Source organism: Ictidomys tridecemlineatus, chromosome 9 (assembly GCF_052094955.1).
Source record: "Ictidomys tridecemlineatus isolate mIctTri1 chromosome 9, mIctTri1.hap1, whole genome shotgun sequence".
NCBI classification, from domain to species: domain Eukaryota; kingdom Metazoa; phylum Chordata; class Mammalia; order Rodentia; family Sciuridae; genus Ictidomys; species Ictidomys tridecemlineatus.
The window spans coordinates 52,370,249-52,385,595 of NC_135485.1; the positions used below are offsets into that span (position 1 = coordinate 52,370,249).

At 32.9% G+C, this 15,347-nt stretch overlaps 1 protein-coding gene across 3 annotated transcripts in view; it reads right to left on the reverse strand.

Moving 5' to 3' along the window:
• LOC101972981 (UDP-glucuronosyltransferase 2A2) overlaps positions 1–15,141 on the reverse strand; it is a 30,273-nt gene extending 15,132 nt beyond the window's left edge. For 2 of the 3 annotated variants that reach the window (XM_078021376.1, XM_040292337.2), the window contains exon 1: positions 14,400–15,141. In XM_078021376.1, the coding sequence (XP_077877502.1) occupies positions 14,400–15,141 (742 nt within the window). Of the gene's footprint in view, positions 1–2,141; positions 2,906–14,399 lie in introns of those variants that run through there. The other variant, XM_005333277.4, reaches the window with a different exon arrangement.
• Between the last annotated feature and the right edge of the window lie 206 nt (positions 15,142–15,347).

Genomic DNA, 15,347 nt, shown 5'->3' on the forward strand with positions numbered 1-15,347 from the left:
AGTGTGAATGTTCCTCCAAAAGTTTAAAATAAAAACGTCAAATGATCCAGCTATAATACTCCTTAATTATTCAGAAGAATTAGAATCAGCATACTACAGTGATACATGAATTCTCATATTTATTGCAGCATAATTCACAATAGTCAAATTATGGGATCAGCTTAGGTGTCCATCATCAGATGAACATTTACTATGTTATTTGCTGGAAAACCGGTGGAACTACCAACCATAATTCTGAGTGAAATAAGTCAGATTCAGAGAGAAAAGTATTGTTTTCTGTCATATGTGGAAGCTGGAGTGAAAAGAAAATGGGAAAGAAGGAAGAGGGACTACCATGAATGTAGAAGACAGACCATGCATAGAGAAAGGGGATCCAGGAGAAAGAAGAAGAGAGGGTAGGGGAGGTATTGGTGAGTAAAATGATTAAATTACATTCTTATGTATATACAAATATGCCACGATGAAACATACCATTCTATATAAATAAAAAGCATCAATGGGATGTATATATGAAAAAGAAAATCGTGTGATGGACTCAGTTGTGTTTCTCCAAATTCCCTTGTTGAAACCTGACTCTATTTGTAGAAGTGGTCTTTAAGGTGAATAAGGTTAAGTGAATTAAAGGGTACGGTCCTAATCCAATATGACCAGTATCCTTTTGAAAGAGGAAGACACACCAGGACACACAGATGCAACAGAAAATGCCTTGTGCAGACATGAGAAGATAGGTTATCTGCAAGAGGGGAGAAGCCCCAAGAACATGCCACCCTGGCAGCCCTTGATGTCAGACTCCCAGCCTCCAGAACTGGAAAAAAATACATTTTTTTTAAGTCACTGGTACTTAGTTATAGAAGCCCGAGCAAATTAACACAACTGGGGAGTTAAATTGACTAGTGTTTTTAACACTCTGTGTCTTTTGTTTGGAAGTTGGTATTTCCTCATGATTCTCAAAAAAGAGTTGAAGGGCAAGGCTTCAATTGATGGATTCAGATCAAAATAACAAAGTAACATCATTCATTAGAAAAAGGTAAGCAACCAAATGTAAGTAGAATGAATATTACCATCTAAATGAAAGTTTCACTACATTTTTAAACTTTCAAGAAATAGACATTTTTAGAGCTTTGTATTTAAGTTTTCAACTCTCTGTATTATACTCTCTGAAGTGTAAAGTATCCTAGGAAACTTTTCATTATGACCAACTCTGGTGAAGCAGTTCACAGGACACACTGAAGTTTTCTACCTAATTTATGAGATACATACACTGACGTTTTCTACCTACTTTATGAGATACAGGGAAATGGTAGGTATGCTGGTCCAAGAGGAGAATGGTATAAATTTGAGAGTAATAAGAAGTTATTCTCAAAAATTTATGAAGCAAAATTCAGATAAAGTCAATTTTATAATGAATTTGATTCCATTCCCCAAATAGCTCACATTTCAGTTTATTACTGGCATAATGAAAGATTTTCTTATTATAACAAACACTGCAATTTTTTTTCTTTTTTCCCCCTCCTTAACCAATAAAAAGTCAAATGTCATAGTAAAAAGAAGTTTAATGTCCTGGAAGTATTTATTATCTTATATCTGACCAAAAAAAAAAAAAGTCTTCTTCCCTTGGACTAACATTTTTTTATAACAATCTATTAAATTTCAAGGTATTTTACAAAACAGTCTAACAATTATAAAGAAGGAGTAACCAGCCAGGGTGGTCACACACACTTTTAATTACTGCAGAGGCAGGAGGATCACAGGTTCAAGGACACCCTCCATAATTTAGCAAGACCCTCAGAAAAAAATTAAAATGAAATAAAAAGGAAAGGGGATATACCTCAGTAATAAGGTAACCCTAGGTTTAGTCCCAAGAGAAAAAACAAAAGAAGAAGAAGAAGGAGGAGGAGGAGGAGAAGGAGGAGGAAGAGAAAAGGAATAACCCTGGCAAAAAGAAAAGAAAAAAAAAAGGGAAAAAGAAAAAAAATGTCTTCTTGTCTTCCTTACCTAACTTGTTTAACAAACCAAACTTACAGAGTTTTATGTAGAAATCAGTTATTTGAAAAATGTATTTCTTACATTTTTCTGGGCTTTTCTTTGGCTTCCTAAAGGTCTTTGGATATGAGTATACCATGAGAAGCAGAGTCTCTTACCTAATGCTTCACTGTAAAATTGATTCCAAAATTTAAAGTCATATTGCTGGAGCACAAAGTCAAAGAAGAATATAAACATCATATTTTTCACCCTTTCCAAAAAGGTCATTCTGTCTATTAGTCCTCCCATGGCAGCAGGCACATAGGAAGGTGGAACTGGAAGATGCCCACAGTATTTCTCCACAGTGTTGCCCATGGAGAGCCTTATTGTGTTCACAAAAGGGATCCCAAGCAACTCAGCCACCAACTCCCCACAGGGAATCACAGGGTCTATAAACATGACATCATACTTGGTTTCCCGGAGCTTCTCCATGAGGGACTGATTGTAAACTGCTTTCCGACAGAGGTCTTCAAAATGTTCAGTTGCTTGAAGAAAGAAGTTTTGAAATAATTTTGCTGATTGCCAGAGTGACAATGATGGCATGATGTTCACAGCCAAATGTAAAAACTCCTCTAGATTTTTCTCTGCACTTTCTCTGTCGTGTGACACAAAGATCACCTCAAAATTCAATCCAGAAGAGTTTCCATAGCCAACCAAGAAATTCTGTGAAGAAGTCAAAACTGTCACTTCATGTCCTCTCTGCAGGAGTTCCTCAAGAATGATCTTTTGGTTGAGCCAATGGCTCATATCACAGGGCCACACTAGGACCTTCCCACAGAATCCACAGCCAGCCCAGCAGAACTGCAAGAAAAGAATTGTCGAAACCCATTTCTCAAACATCATGACCATGTCTCCTCTGCACTATTCTTTAGTGGTGGAGTGCTCCCTGGGTTAAGTAAAAACTGTGGTAAGAAAAAAGTCAAATATTAACTTCTAAAAGTAGGAAAGGACACATGTGCACAGAACTTTGCCCATTCTGTTGCCTGGGTGCAGCACCTATATGACATTTGCTGAATGATAAGAACCTTTTAAACATTTGTGTAGAATTTTTTCCAGTATTCTAATAATTCAGTATTAAATATGTTAAAATAGGCAAAAATTTGATACTTCAGATTAATAATTCAAAGTATAATAGAAGAATGCATTTAAGGAAGTTCAATAAATAGTATGATGATCTTATGGTAACTGATAAGTGATAATATGGGGAAATATAAAGATACAGATCTTGCCTTAAAATTGGTGACATTCTAGTATGTAAAAGACATATTATATAATTAAAGGAGGCAAATACTAATTATCAAAAAACTATTATACTGTTTTAGAACTCCAGAGAAAGTTGCCTCACTTTTATGTGAAAGGAATCAGAAAAGCTTCTGAAACTGGAACAGGCATAGCATCTGTGCCTAGAAGCAAAATGGGCAGAAGGTACTTACTCAAGAGGAAAGGAAGAATTCAAGATAAAGAATGATAATGCAGAAATTGTGGTCATTTTAGTCTAGTATGTATGGAGTGCAGGGTGACATAGAAAAAGTATGGAAAAGGAATTTTTAAGAGTCTTTGGTGAGATTTAATGCTATTCTCTGGTTTCAGTTTTTAACTTTAATCTTGGTTTCTGAATGGAAAGTTTAGAATGAGAGTTCTTATGACTGATGAGAAATGAGAGGGGATCAACATTTATGTGAAAAGAAAAGGAAAGGCTCATTTTTATAGTTGAGGAACAGAGAACAATGACTCAAAAAGACATGAAATACAAAGGTAGAAATGGCTAGGGCAAAAATTTTTGACCTGCTACGTATGAGTTAGTGATTAGACATGTCAGTGGATATACATATATTTGACTTATAAATACTTGAATCTCAAGAGAGAGGTTAAAATTAGGAATACAGGTTTTTTTATCCAGTTAGCCATCCATATTTTAATATAACTTCAATTTCTCCCTTTTTCATAATATCATACATTTAACAATGTTTAGCACTTGATATTGTCAGTTTTATACAATGACAGGACACAAAGAGACCAGCACAATATAGTTCCAATTAAATATGAGTTCACATTTTATTCAGCAATTGAGTCACTTTTAACAACACTAACTCTACAAACACAAGAGAGGTGAATCTTAGAAGGTAGGAGAGAAAAATCCTTGGAGGAAGTTGTTCAGCTAAAAGAAGGCAATGATGAAATAATGCTTTAGTTAAGTCCTTAAGAATGGGTTGAAAGTATAATTTTGAAGAAAAAAATACTGATGTAAGTGCATTCTATGAAGCATGATACTAATTGTATCAAGGGTTAAATTTAGTTATAATATTTGGTGAAAGAGGCAAATTATTGAAATTTGAATATCTTAAGTTTTGTTATTTTGCTAAAGTGAAGACCCAGAATAGATTTATTTATAAGATACAATAGTAAATCTAGCACCAAAGATTAGGGAATTTTATTGCATTATATGACTAGAATTTGTAGAATTTCTGGTGGTAGCTGATAAAACACATTCCAGGAAAAAAAAACACTCAGAAATATTGCCAAAGACATGGGCCATAAAAGTACTCTAAGCAAATAGAGGTAACATTATAATCTGAGAAGGTAAGAGTCCTTTTTATAAAAGATAATAGAGATACAATTAGGAGGGGGAAAATAAATTTATCTACACACTATGACAAAGTTCTTGTTGTGCTATTAAATACTTTAAGCAAAGTCAAAGAAGAAAAAGTATATAACATACAAATATTACATTCAATTTTACATATTATTATTAAAATTATTACATATTTGAGAAATATCTCTAAATTATTTTATTATCTGAGAAAAATTAATATCTAGCTCTGGTTAATATAAAAGAAATTTAAAGGAATGCAAATATTTTCTCTTATAGCAAACTGAAAGATTTAAAAGATTGGATAAAATATAGAATTGATCTTATAAAATTTATTTTGATTTGACAAGATTAAAATCAGCAGACTCTCAAAAATGAGCAAAAACAGGAATTCTGAAGCACAAGCTTTTTACCAAAACTTCAGCTATTCTTGCAAAGGGTATACAGGGTGCTTCAGGGGTGAGAAAGTGTGAAACCCTAAAGGCTTGTGCAAGCTCCCTACTCTACACATACAGTCACTAATGCTGGACTCCCAAGATACACTCTCACTTTTACAGGTGAATTCCAGTACACACAGGTTTATAGCAAGGAAAATTACCTGTTTTGAGTTGGCATTGTGTGGAACAACAATATCCTCCCTGTGGTTTGTTAACACAAGCCACCCTGAGATGGATTTTCATTCAATTAAAATACAAGCAAGAAAAGAAATGGTTCTGACATAACTTTCCTAGGTACACATATGAATACACCATAGTAAATCTCTACATCATGTACAATGACAAGACTGGGATCCTAATTAGAATAAGATGTACTCCATGATTGTATAAATAAGTCAATTTATATTCTGCTGTCGTGTATAACTAAAAAGAAGAGAGAGAGAGAGAGAGAGAGGGAGGGAGGGAGGGAGGAAGAGAGAGAGAGAGAGAGAGAGAGAGAGAGAGAGAGAGAGAGAGAGAGAGAGAGAGAGAGAGATGGAGAGAGAATGATGTGGCTGAGCATGGTGATGCACATCTGTAACCCCAGGAGGTTGAGACAGGAGGATTTTAAGTTCAAAACCAATCTCAGCAATTTAGTGAAACCTTGTCTGAAAAAATATTAAAATAACTCGGATGTGACACACTCCTGGGTTCAATGAAAAAAAAAAAAAGAGGAAGAGGAATAAGCAGAAGCAGCAGTGGCAGCAACAACTTATCCTAGCTTCAAAGATTTATCACAGATAAAATTGCAGATTAAATGAGTAAGTACTATTTACTATGAAATAATTCTTAATATCTTAGGGTCAGCAAAAGCAAGAGACAGGTATAACACTCCTGCTTCAGCTTTCTGAGTATCTAGGATTACAGGTGTGTGCCACTGTGCCTGGCTCAGCATTGTTTTTTAAAGCTAAACATCCATGTTGTCTCTAACTTAACCATTCAACTAAAGAATAACCATTACAGATTGGTAATTAATTACATAGAAAATAATTATAGTACAGGGAAACAAGCTATTAATGTAAAACTTGGAAATAATTCAGATGCCATTGAAAGAAGAAATAAATGAGTCATGTGGTACTTGACAGAGTGCACATCATATACCAGTGAAACTACATGAACTAGTAGCACATCTAAACAAATATATGAATCTTTATAACACTGTTCTGATAACATTATATATTTTTTAAAAATTACAGAGGCAAAAATTAATGTAGTAGTAATAAGTGGATTTGAATAATGGAAAACAGGTATGTGGAAAGTATAATTTGTATGTAAATTAAAATAAAATTCCCATACAGTGTTGGATGATAAGTGACCAGATGTGTATGCTGACATTAAAATTAATATAAGAGGGTGGGGCACAGTGGCGCATACCTGAACTCCAGTGACTCAGGAGGCTGAGGCAGGAGGATCAAGAGTTCAAAGCTAGCCTCAGCAAAAGGGCAGTGCTAAACAACTCAGTGAGATTCTGTTTCTAAATAAATACTAAATAGGACTGGAATGTGACTACATGGTGGAGTTCCTCTGAGTTCAATCTTCTTGTAGTGTTTGGCCAGTATTGGTAATATACTTTAAATCAAATATACTTTAAACACAATGAATAACCAGTTTTGCAATAGTTCATAAAATTGAGTAAATGATTATAACCAAAGAATATGGCATTATTTAAAACCTGGAAACTATGAAGCAATAAAGTAATAACAGATAATTCAGAATAGAAAACTATCTGCAAATATCTAAAACAACAATATGTTGTTCTGTGAGATAAATCACATATTTTAAAATTCTAAGCAATTATATATATAAATGCACTATATATGTGATGTTTTCCAAAGAACATGTCATTACATATAATATTGGATATACACATATAAATGCCAAACATAAATAATTTGTGTGTATATATGTATATGTGTATATGTGTGTGTATGCACACTTATGTGCATAACATACATACATAATATTTTAATAAGAATTCTGTTGTGGTATCCTTGCACAGCACGATAACTATAGATAATGAAAATGTACTGTATATTTCAAAGAGTTAGAAGAAAGGAGTTTAATAGTTTCATCATAAATGATAGTATTTATGTGTGCAGAGCGTGGGGGGCTGGGGGTACTGGGAACCAGACCCAGGGCCTCTATACCACTGAGCTGCATTCAGAGACCTTTTTAATTTTTATTTTGAGACAGGATCTCACTAAGTTGCTGAAGCTAGAATCAAAATTGTGATCCTCCTTCAGGCTCCCAAGTTGTTGGAGTTACAGGCATGTGCCCCTCATCCTGCTAAGAAATGATAAATGTTGAGTAGTTTGATATATTTAATTTTATTTAAACATTAAACAATGTATACATTTATCAAATCACCCCAGCACACCTCATAAATATGAACAATTTTTATATTTTATACATTGGCTAAAAAGAAATTTAAATTAAAAAATAAAATTAAAAAAGTAGAACATCCATATGTAATATATACAGTATACAACAGATAATATATAATATTATCTTAGGTATATGATATTTATTTTAGAATCAAAACAATGTAAGAATGATAAATACAACACTATGGATAGTTCAGTAAAACAAAACTTATTTCACAATCACAAAGGAATTTTCTGTGTTATTCCCTTGATCTTGAATATATGAGTAAAATAAAAATTTTAAAAAACAGCATTGAGGTTATTTTACTTAAACAGTTCTTAAATTTAAATGTGACTTTAAATGTTTTAATGAGCATTTATCAACAGTTGCCACTGTAGGTATTTTTTCTCTTAAAATTGTTGACAATTTTCTCTAGTATTCCATTTTGCAAAAATATAACATTCTTTTCTATTCTAAAAAGGAAAATTAGTTTTACCCATCTCAATTTTAAATTAATTTTTACTTTTTATTGATTTATTTTTAAAAAAGCAGATAACTCAGGCTTGAGTTAATCATAAAACTACTGAGCCACTTGGTGATTGTAGTGAGATCAGTTACGTGGACTTTGGATGTAAATATACTTCCATTCACATACTCTGCAAAATGGTTTGTCATTTTGACAAATGATTGTTAATGAGAGAGTTACATCATTTCTCTCAACTTTTATTTTATCATCCACAAAAATAGAATTAATGATACTATTTTGTTAACATATTATGAAAAGTAGTAACAATGATCCATATGTATTCCGGCATCGATACTGAAAAATAGAGACCAGATTCCAAAACAACAGAATTAAAAATGCTATTTTGAAAATCTACATGATTATAAGATCCACAAAAACCAATAGAGAAGAAAAATATAATGTTGTACCATTAAACTGAAATATGTAAATCAAAATATCTCAGCAGCTTGCAATTAGTCATGGAAGGATTTATACTGCTATTTGGAAAATGCTGCCTTTTTTTTTTTTAGCACAGAGGACCAATTGTTACATATTTATAGGACACCATTGGATACAGAAATGTAGAAAATACAGTGATTATATAAAGATGAAAACAAAGCAGAGTTCTAGGATTGCTATATGGAACAATCAGGACTAGAAGTCATCAAGGAGTGTTCTTGCATCATAAACTAACCAAATTCTTACTGTCTTAAAACAACTTTCTGTTTTGCTCATGGTTCTGATTTAGGCAAGATGGAACACTTCTAAGCTGGCCTTGCTCATCTCTGTGAGATTGTCCTAGGGGTCATCCCTGGCAAGTTTTACTGATGGCTAGCTCCTACCTTTGTGGCCTCATATCGTAGACCTATGTGCTTCTGACCATCCAGAAGATAGATTTAATCACAAACACAAGGTTTCCAGAACAATAAAAGTAGAACAATATTTTTAAAATTTAATATTTTTATATTACATTCACTAAAGTTGCACTACCGTAACATAAAATAGAATTACAATCATATTGTAAGCAAGTGACTCAGTGAATCAAATATCAAAATAGACAATTCCCTCATAGGTAATTGTTGGTAAAGATAAATAGTGCCAACATTTAACTTAATGAATGACGAAGAGGACAAAAATAAGCATTCCAGTTCAAGTTCAGATTAATTAGGCCATCTTACCTAGAATACACATTATGCAATTCAGTATTTTAAAAAAGAATTTTCTGTATCTTTGTCACTTTCAAAATGTAATTTCTATATTTTTCACATAAACTAAAATTCAACAATATTATTATAAAGAAAAGATTCAGTGGTTATAAATTCCTAAGTATATATAATGAATATAATCATTCTTTTCATTTGTAGAACTATTTTCTAATTTAGCTTCCATTTTTGAGCTCATTTTCTAAAAGACAGAAAAGGTGATAAATATGTCTAGTGGTTAATTTTTCAAGATGCAAACAGCATAAACAAAATTCTAGTCTCTGAAAATGTAAAAACAGCATGCAATAAATTTAAAGATGTTAAGTCAATGTGACTTAAAGGACAAGATAGCTACTTTAGTAATAAAATAAAAAGATGATTTGATATCATAACAAAAGTAAAAACTAGTCTTCACAAAAGTTATGTCTCATTCTATTTTCTATTGCTATTACAAAATACCTGAGGCCAAGTAATATTTAAAGAAAATGTATTTACTTAGCTTACAGATTGGGAGACTAAAGCCCAAGATCAAGTCTAATGCCCAAGGATTCTGACGATGGCCTTTTGGCTACATCACCAAATAGTGGATGGAATCATGGAAGAGTCACATGAAAAAAGGAAAGATCAATCACAGGGCAAGGCAGAGAGCAAGAGGGGCACAGGGACTAGATTTGTTCTTATTATATTGACTTGCTCTCACAGAAACTAACCTGTTTCCTCCAGAACTATATTCCACAATGTGATGTCCCCAGTCACTCCAGAACCTTCCACTAGAGGAAGAACTTTTCATTAGTCCCCATTTCTTAAGTGAGCTATCAACTCAACACTGCCACACTGGAATTATTTTTCCAGCACATGAAATTTTGGAGGACATACTCAAGTCCTATCCAAACCACAGCAATTAAGGACCAAATTTATAGCACTAATGGTGTTACTATTAATTTTCGTCTCTGAGATAAAGTCATTTTTCGAAATTTTTATGTTGGAAGGTTATCTACAAATAATACAGGAAACAGAAATATCCTTAATTCTCTTTATTTGCATGTAGCTATTTTGATAGTTTTAAGATGGTCTCTGTACAATTTCAGCCTTTTTTCATAGAACAGTGGTTACATTATTATAAGCAATGATAGTTTTGTTGCAAGGATATGTTTGCCTTTTTTTCATAGAGAATACATTTGAAAAACATTGAGAAATGTTTATACTATAGAAATAAAGAATATACACTAGATTTTGCTTTGTATTATGATGTTTACTTTCTCTTTTGTTAAGACATCTAGTAGAAAGAAGTCCCTTTTACTGAATGTCAAACAGTATATTATAGTACTAAAAATTTAGTCCTTTGGTCAAGGTAAAGGTAATTTTATAAAGGTAATTATTTTTAAAAAGATAATTTTGGTAATTTTATTGATATGTATCAATAAAAAATAAGAGAAAAAAGGAAACTGGAAAAAAAGGCCTAATATGTAAGAGCAGTACCTGCAAAAATAACTGAGTAAAAAAATTGATCAGATATTCTTGACGGATCACAAACTAAAAATATTTTAAATATTTTATCTTAGTATACTGCCAGGAAGAACTGGCAAAGTGGGACCTTCCAGTTGCCTTATCTTTTTAACCATTTCACTTTGGTATCCAGGACTCAGCCTTTCTATAGCTTAGCAAAACTCATCCTCAAATACTATCCAAGTGGGCTGGGGATGTGGCTCAAGCGGTAGTGCGCTCGCCTGGCATGCGTGCGGCCCGTGTTCCATCCTCAGCACCACGTACAAACAAATGTTGTGTCCGCCGAAAACTAAAAAATAAATATTAAAATTCTCTCTCTCTCTCTTTAAAAAAAAATACTATCCAAGTGAAATCTATCTGTGTACTGTACAAAGACCTCTCAGAAGTTGATCTCTAAAGAGATCAGACAGTGCAATTTGAAGGTTTCACACCAGACACTTGGACTGAGGCAGATTTACTAATAGATTTGTAAGAAAAATTTAGATTCTTCCCTGGGTCTGCAAAGGTCTACTAGGTCATTAAAAGCAAGATAACAAGCTTGATCTATCTGACTCAATTTTGCCTGTCTTCTTTGCTCAGCATCATCTTGGATCCCAGGAGCAACAGTTCAGATCAAATACATATTATGATGAGGGGAAACCACCCCCAAGTAACAGTAACTTTCCTATTATTGACAAGGCCCCAGTTGACCAATCCTGAGATAATGGTCAACCTTACCAGTTTGGCCAAGACTGCTGCTTAATTATGCATATTTCTGGCTCACCTTGTCTAAATAATAATTACCTTGGAAGCTCCTGTCAGTGCCTTGGAAGACAGGGCTAAGAACATATGTACCCTCATCTTCCTGGTGAAGCTACACTGATTACAACTCCTTTCCTGTTTTTCACCATTACTTTTTTCACTTGGTTTTTGACAAAAGTGGCTGGACCTGATTTGTTGGCATCCGCACAATTGGGCCTCTCCCCTAGGACTTGGGTAACAGATTCACTTCTCGATATGAGTAGCAATGATTTTTACATTCCCTAATATTCCTTCTTCATTAGCTGTTTTAAGAATATTTGAAAACAGAGATTAATTTTATCACTTCATCCATAAGATTTAAGATCTCCTAATACAGAAAAGAGGCTTCTGGATCAGTGTGGTTAGTTCTGTTCTTGCTACTTATCTCTCGTCTTTAAGATATTTGAAATTATTATTTAGCATAGTTAAACATATCATTTTCCTTGTCTGTTTTTCACACACAAAACTGAAAAACAACCATTGTAAGGAAAACTCCACATAAATTTGAAAGTTAAATCTCCTGTGTTCAAACACAATAATATAAAATATAGGGTATCTGCACTCTTTCAGTATCAGTGTCTACTTACAGGATGTTGCTAATACTTCAACAATGAAATTGCGAAATAAGACAAAGTAGATTTTACTAGTTCTTCTTGGCAGTATACTAAAATAAAGTATTTAAGACAGTTATTCAAATATCTTTGTAAGATGAGGAGCATAAGAGATTTATGTAAATAAGATGTTTAATTTCTTAAAAGGTAGGATTTCTGAAATTAGATTATTATCCTTGTAAACATGAGAAGCTGGGAATTTTTTCTTTTACAAAGGCTTTTTCACAGATTATATAATTTGTCTATGCTTCCTTTGAGAAAAAAAATATTTATTGCATACTAGAGGCCACTTACATTTTGAAGTTATTTACTGACAATTTTCTATGTATAGAGCCCCATGGTAGTGTAATTAACAATTTGTTATTTAAAAGCCCCTGAGTCGTTTGGTAAAAAAAAAAAAAAAAATTATTCAATATAAGCATAATTCATTATAATTGACACTGTATTCCACATAAATCATATTTAACTTCTTAAATAATACAGTAAAATTTTTATCCCCATTTTGCTAAGGAGAAAGCACTTAAACTAGAAGTTAAGTAACTTGCTCATTAGACAATAAGCAAGAGTAGCCAGAATCCGGAACCTCGGGGGCTTTCCAAGACCCTTCACCATCTTGATTTTGTAATCTTCTTATAAAGAAAGTGTTTTGTTATCTTAGTACCCCAATAGTCAGTATGTAATATACCATAGGCAGTGATAAGTATTACAGAATACATTCCAGATAGCTTGAGAAATAATCAGTAGAATAACATCTTAATTTAAATCAACATGTGTTTTTGTGGTATATAAAATTTAAAAGTCTCCCAAAATATAGTTGAAGAATATAAAATATATAATTTTACTTACAAAATTCTAATTGCTATACCTCCAAAATCATAAGCAAATTTTAATTACTTTAAACACATTTTATTTTATATATGTGATATGTACAATATCTTCTCTCTAGACAAATTCTATGGAAAACTTAAAAATTTTAAGTGATGATGATTGAAGAATATTCAAGAACTCCGTTTTACTTTTTTTTTTACTATATAGCATGTATACATATCTGACATCCTTTAAATTTTATGTACTTATTTTATACTGTCTCCTCTCATTACAATATAAGCTCTATAGAGGTAGAGATTTTATCTACTTTGCTCATTGTTGTGTTTCCAATACCTAGAAAACTGACAGATAATATATTGGGGTTAAATAAATATTTTTTTTTCAAAAAAAAAATTCCACAAAAGAAAGAGGGAAGAAAAGGAGAAAGGTATGGAGGGAGGTAGGGAGTGAGAGCAAAAGGCGCAGAAAAGGATATGATTGTGTACATTATATTAATAAGAAAGTACAACTGGTAGCTTAAACTGTTAATCTCTGCTACTAATTAATATTTCTGGGTAATACTGACAGATATGGAGTAAAAATCATTTAGAATAAAATAAATTTTAAAAAATTAAGGAAAGAAAGCTCATGAGAGAAAGAAAAGTGATATAAAAAAACACCCATAACTATTTCCACAATTGACATTATTTTATTTGATTCTTATAAGGAATCTATGAAGTAAGGAAACCTGAGGCTTGCTAAAGGATACAGAAAGATTATTTTGAGAGCTCACTACCCCACATAAACCAATAACCCTAATGATGGATACTGAGAGGCAGAGTACAGTATTAAGTCAGGTTCTTTAATATCTAATTTTAAGGTTTATTTTTTTAGTTTTTTTCTACAAAGACTGAAGACTAAAGAAGAGAAAGTAAATTATTTATTACCTCAAAATATTTTCCAAACCACTTTGGGGCAATGTCATAGTTTTTGCTAGTAAATGTACTTATATATTTGAAGTTTTATTAATACACTGTGAAACTGTTATCTTAAAACACACAACATTATTTCCATTAAGAGATATCAGCAATTAGGCACAGTGGCAAATGCCTGCAATCCTAGCTATTCAGAGGCCAAAGGAGGAGGACTACAAGGTCAAGGCTAGTCCTGGCAATTTAGGAAGAACCCTGTCTAAAAATAAAAAATAAAAATTTGAAGGGGTGAGGATGTAGCTCAGTGTAGTGCCCTGGGTTTAATCCCCAGTATCCAACGGTGGGGGGTTTGAGAGAGAGAGAGAGAGAGAGAGAGAGACAGAGAGAGAGACAGAGAGAGAGAGAGAGAGAAAAGCATACAACTTAATACCACCATCTCGTTTTATTTTTGGAATTTATCCAAAGACAATAGGGAATTTTTTAGAGATATAATAAGTCCAATTACTTCTGCTTATGCATCCAAGGATGTAAAATTTTTGCTGTGTGGACAATAAAAGTAAAAGATATCTGGAGTCATTAATGAGAGATAATTTTAGAGACTTACCTAGTACTTTGCTGTAGTATGAATTCCATTCTCCCCAGTAGGATTGAAATATATAGTCTTGCAGAGAATATGATAATGTATTTTTAACCCTTTCACCAAAGGTCATCTGGTCAGTGAGCTCTGACAAGGCTGCAGGAACATAGGACACTGGTGCAGGGATTTTCCCACAGTTTCTCTCCACTGTTGAGGCTGGAGAAAACCTTAATGTGTACATAAATGGGATTCCTAATTTGAGAGCAACAAGGTCACCACAGATTGTAACTGGGTCTGCTACCAACACATCAAAACCACCGTTCTGAAGTCTTGCCATTAATGAAGGGTTGTTTAATACACCATCACAGATTTGTATATTAATTTGGAAAAAAGTATCTAGGAGTTTTCCTAGTTCCTTGTAGAAAGTCCACATTGTGAAAGGAGTTGGTCTGTGGTTTATCCACAGCATTATCATATGTTCAATTAAGGAGTCTAGATTTCTCGTCTTGTAAGAAACAGGTATCTCTTCAAACTTCACAGGGAAATCAGGACTGGAGTTGATGAGCAGAGTTTCTGATGAAGTCAGTATGGTGACACTGTGATTTCTTTGAATCAACTCTTCTATTATAATCTTAATATTTAACCAATGGCTACAATCTGTAGGCCAAATTAGCACGTTCCCACTTAGAACTATTTCAGTCAAAGTAAGATTTAAAATCAGCAGCTGGACAAACTTCTTAGACATGGTGATATTCACTAGAGAAATCATTCTATTGCAGATCTTCTAAGATGAAAAGAAACCTTCCATATATATTTAGATAGATTTTTTTTCAAATAAAATAATGATTAATGTGATGCATATACTCATTCACAGGTCAATTGATCTATAGGTGAAAAGGAAAATGATATAATTCAAATTCTTATATGTATAATATGATTGTTCCAATAATAAAAGTGAAATCTACTCCTATTTTG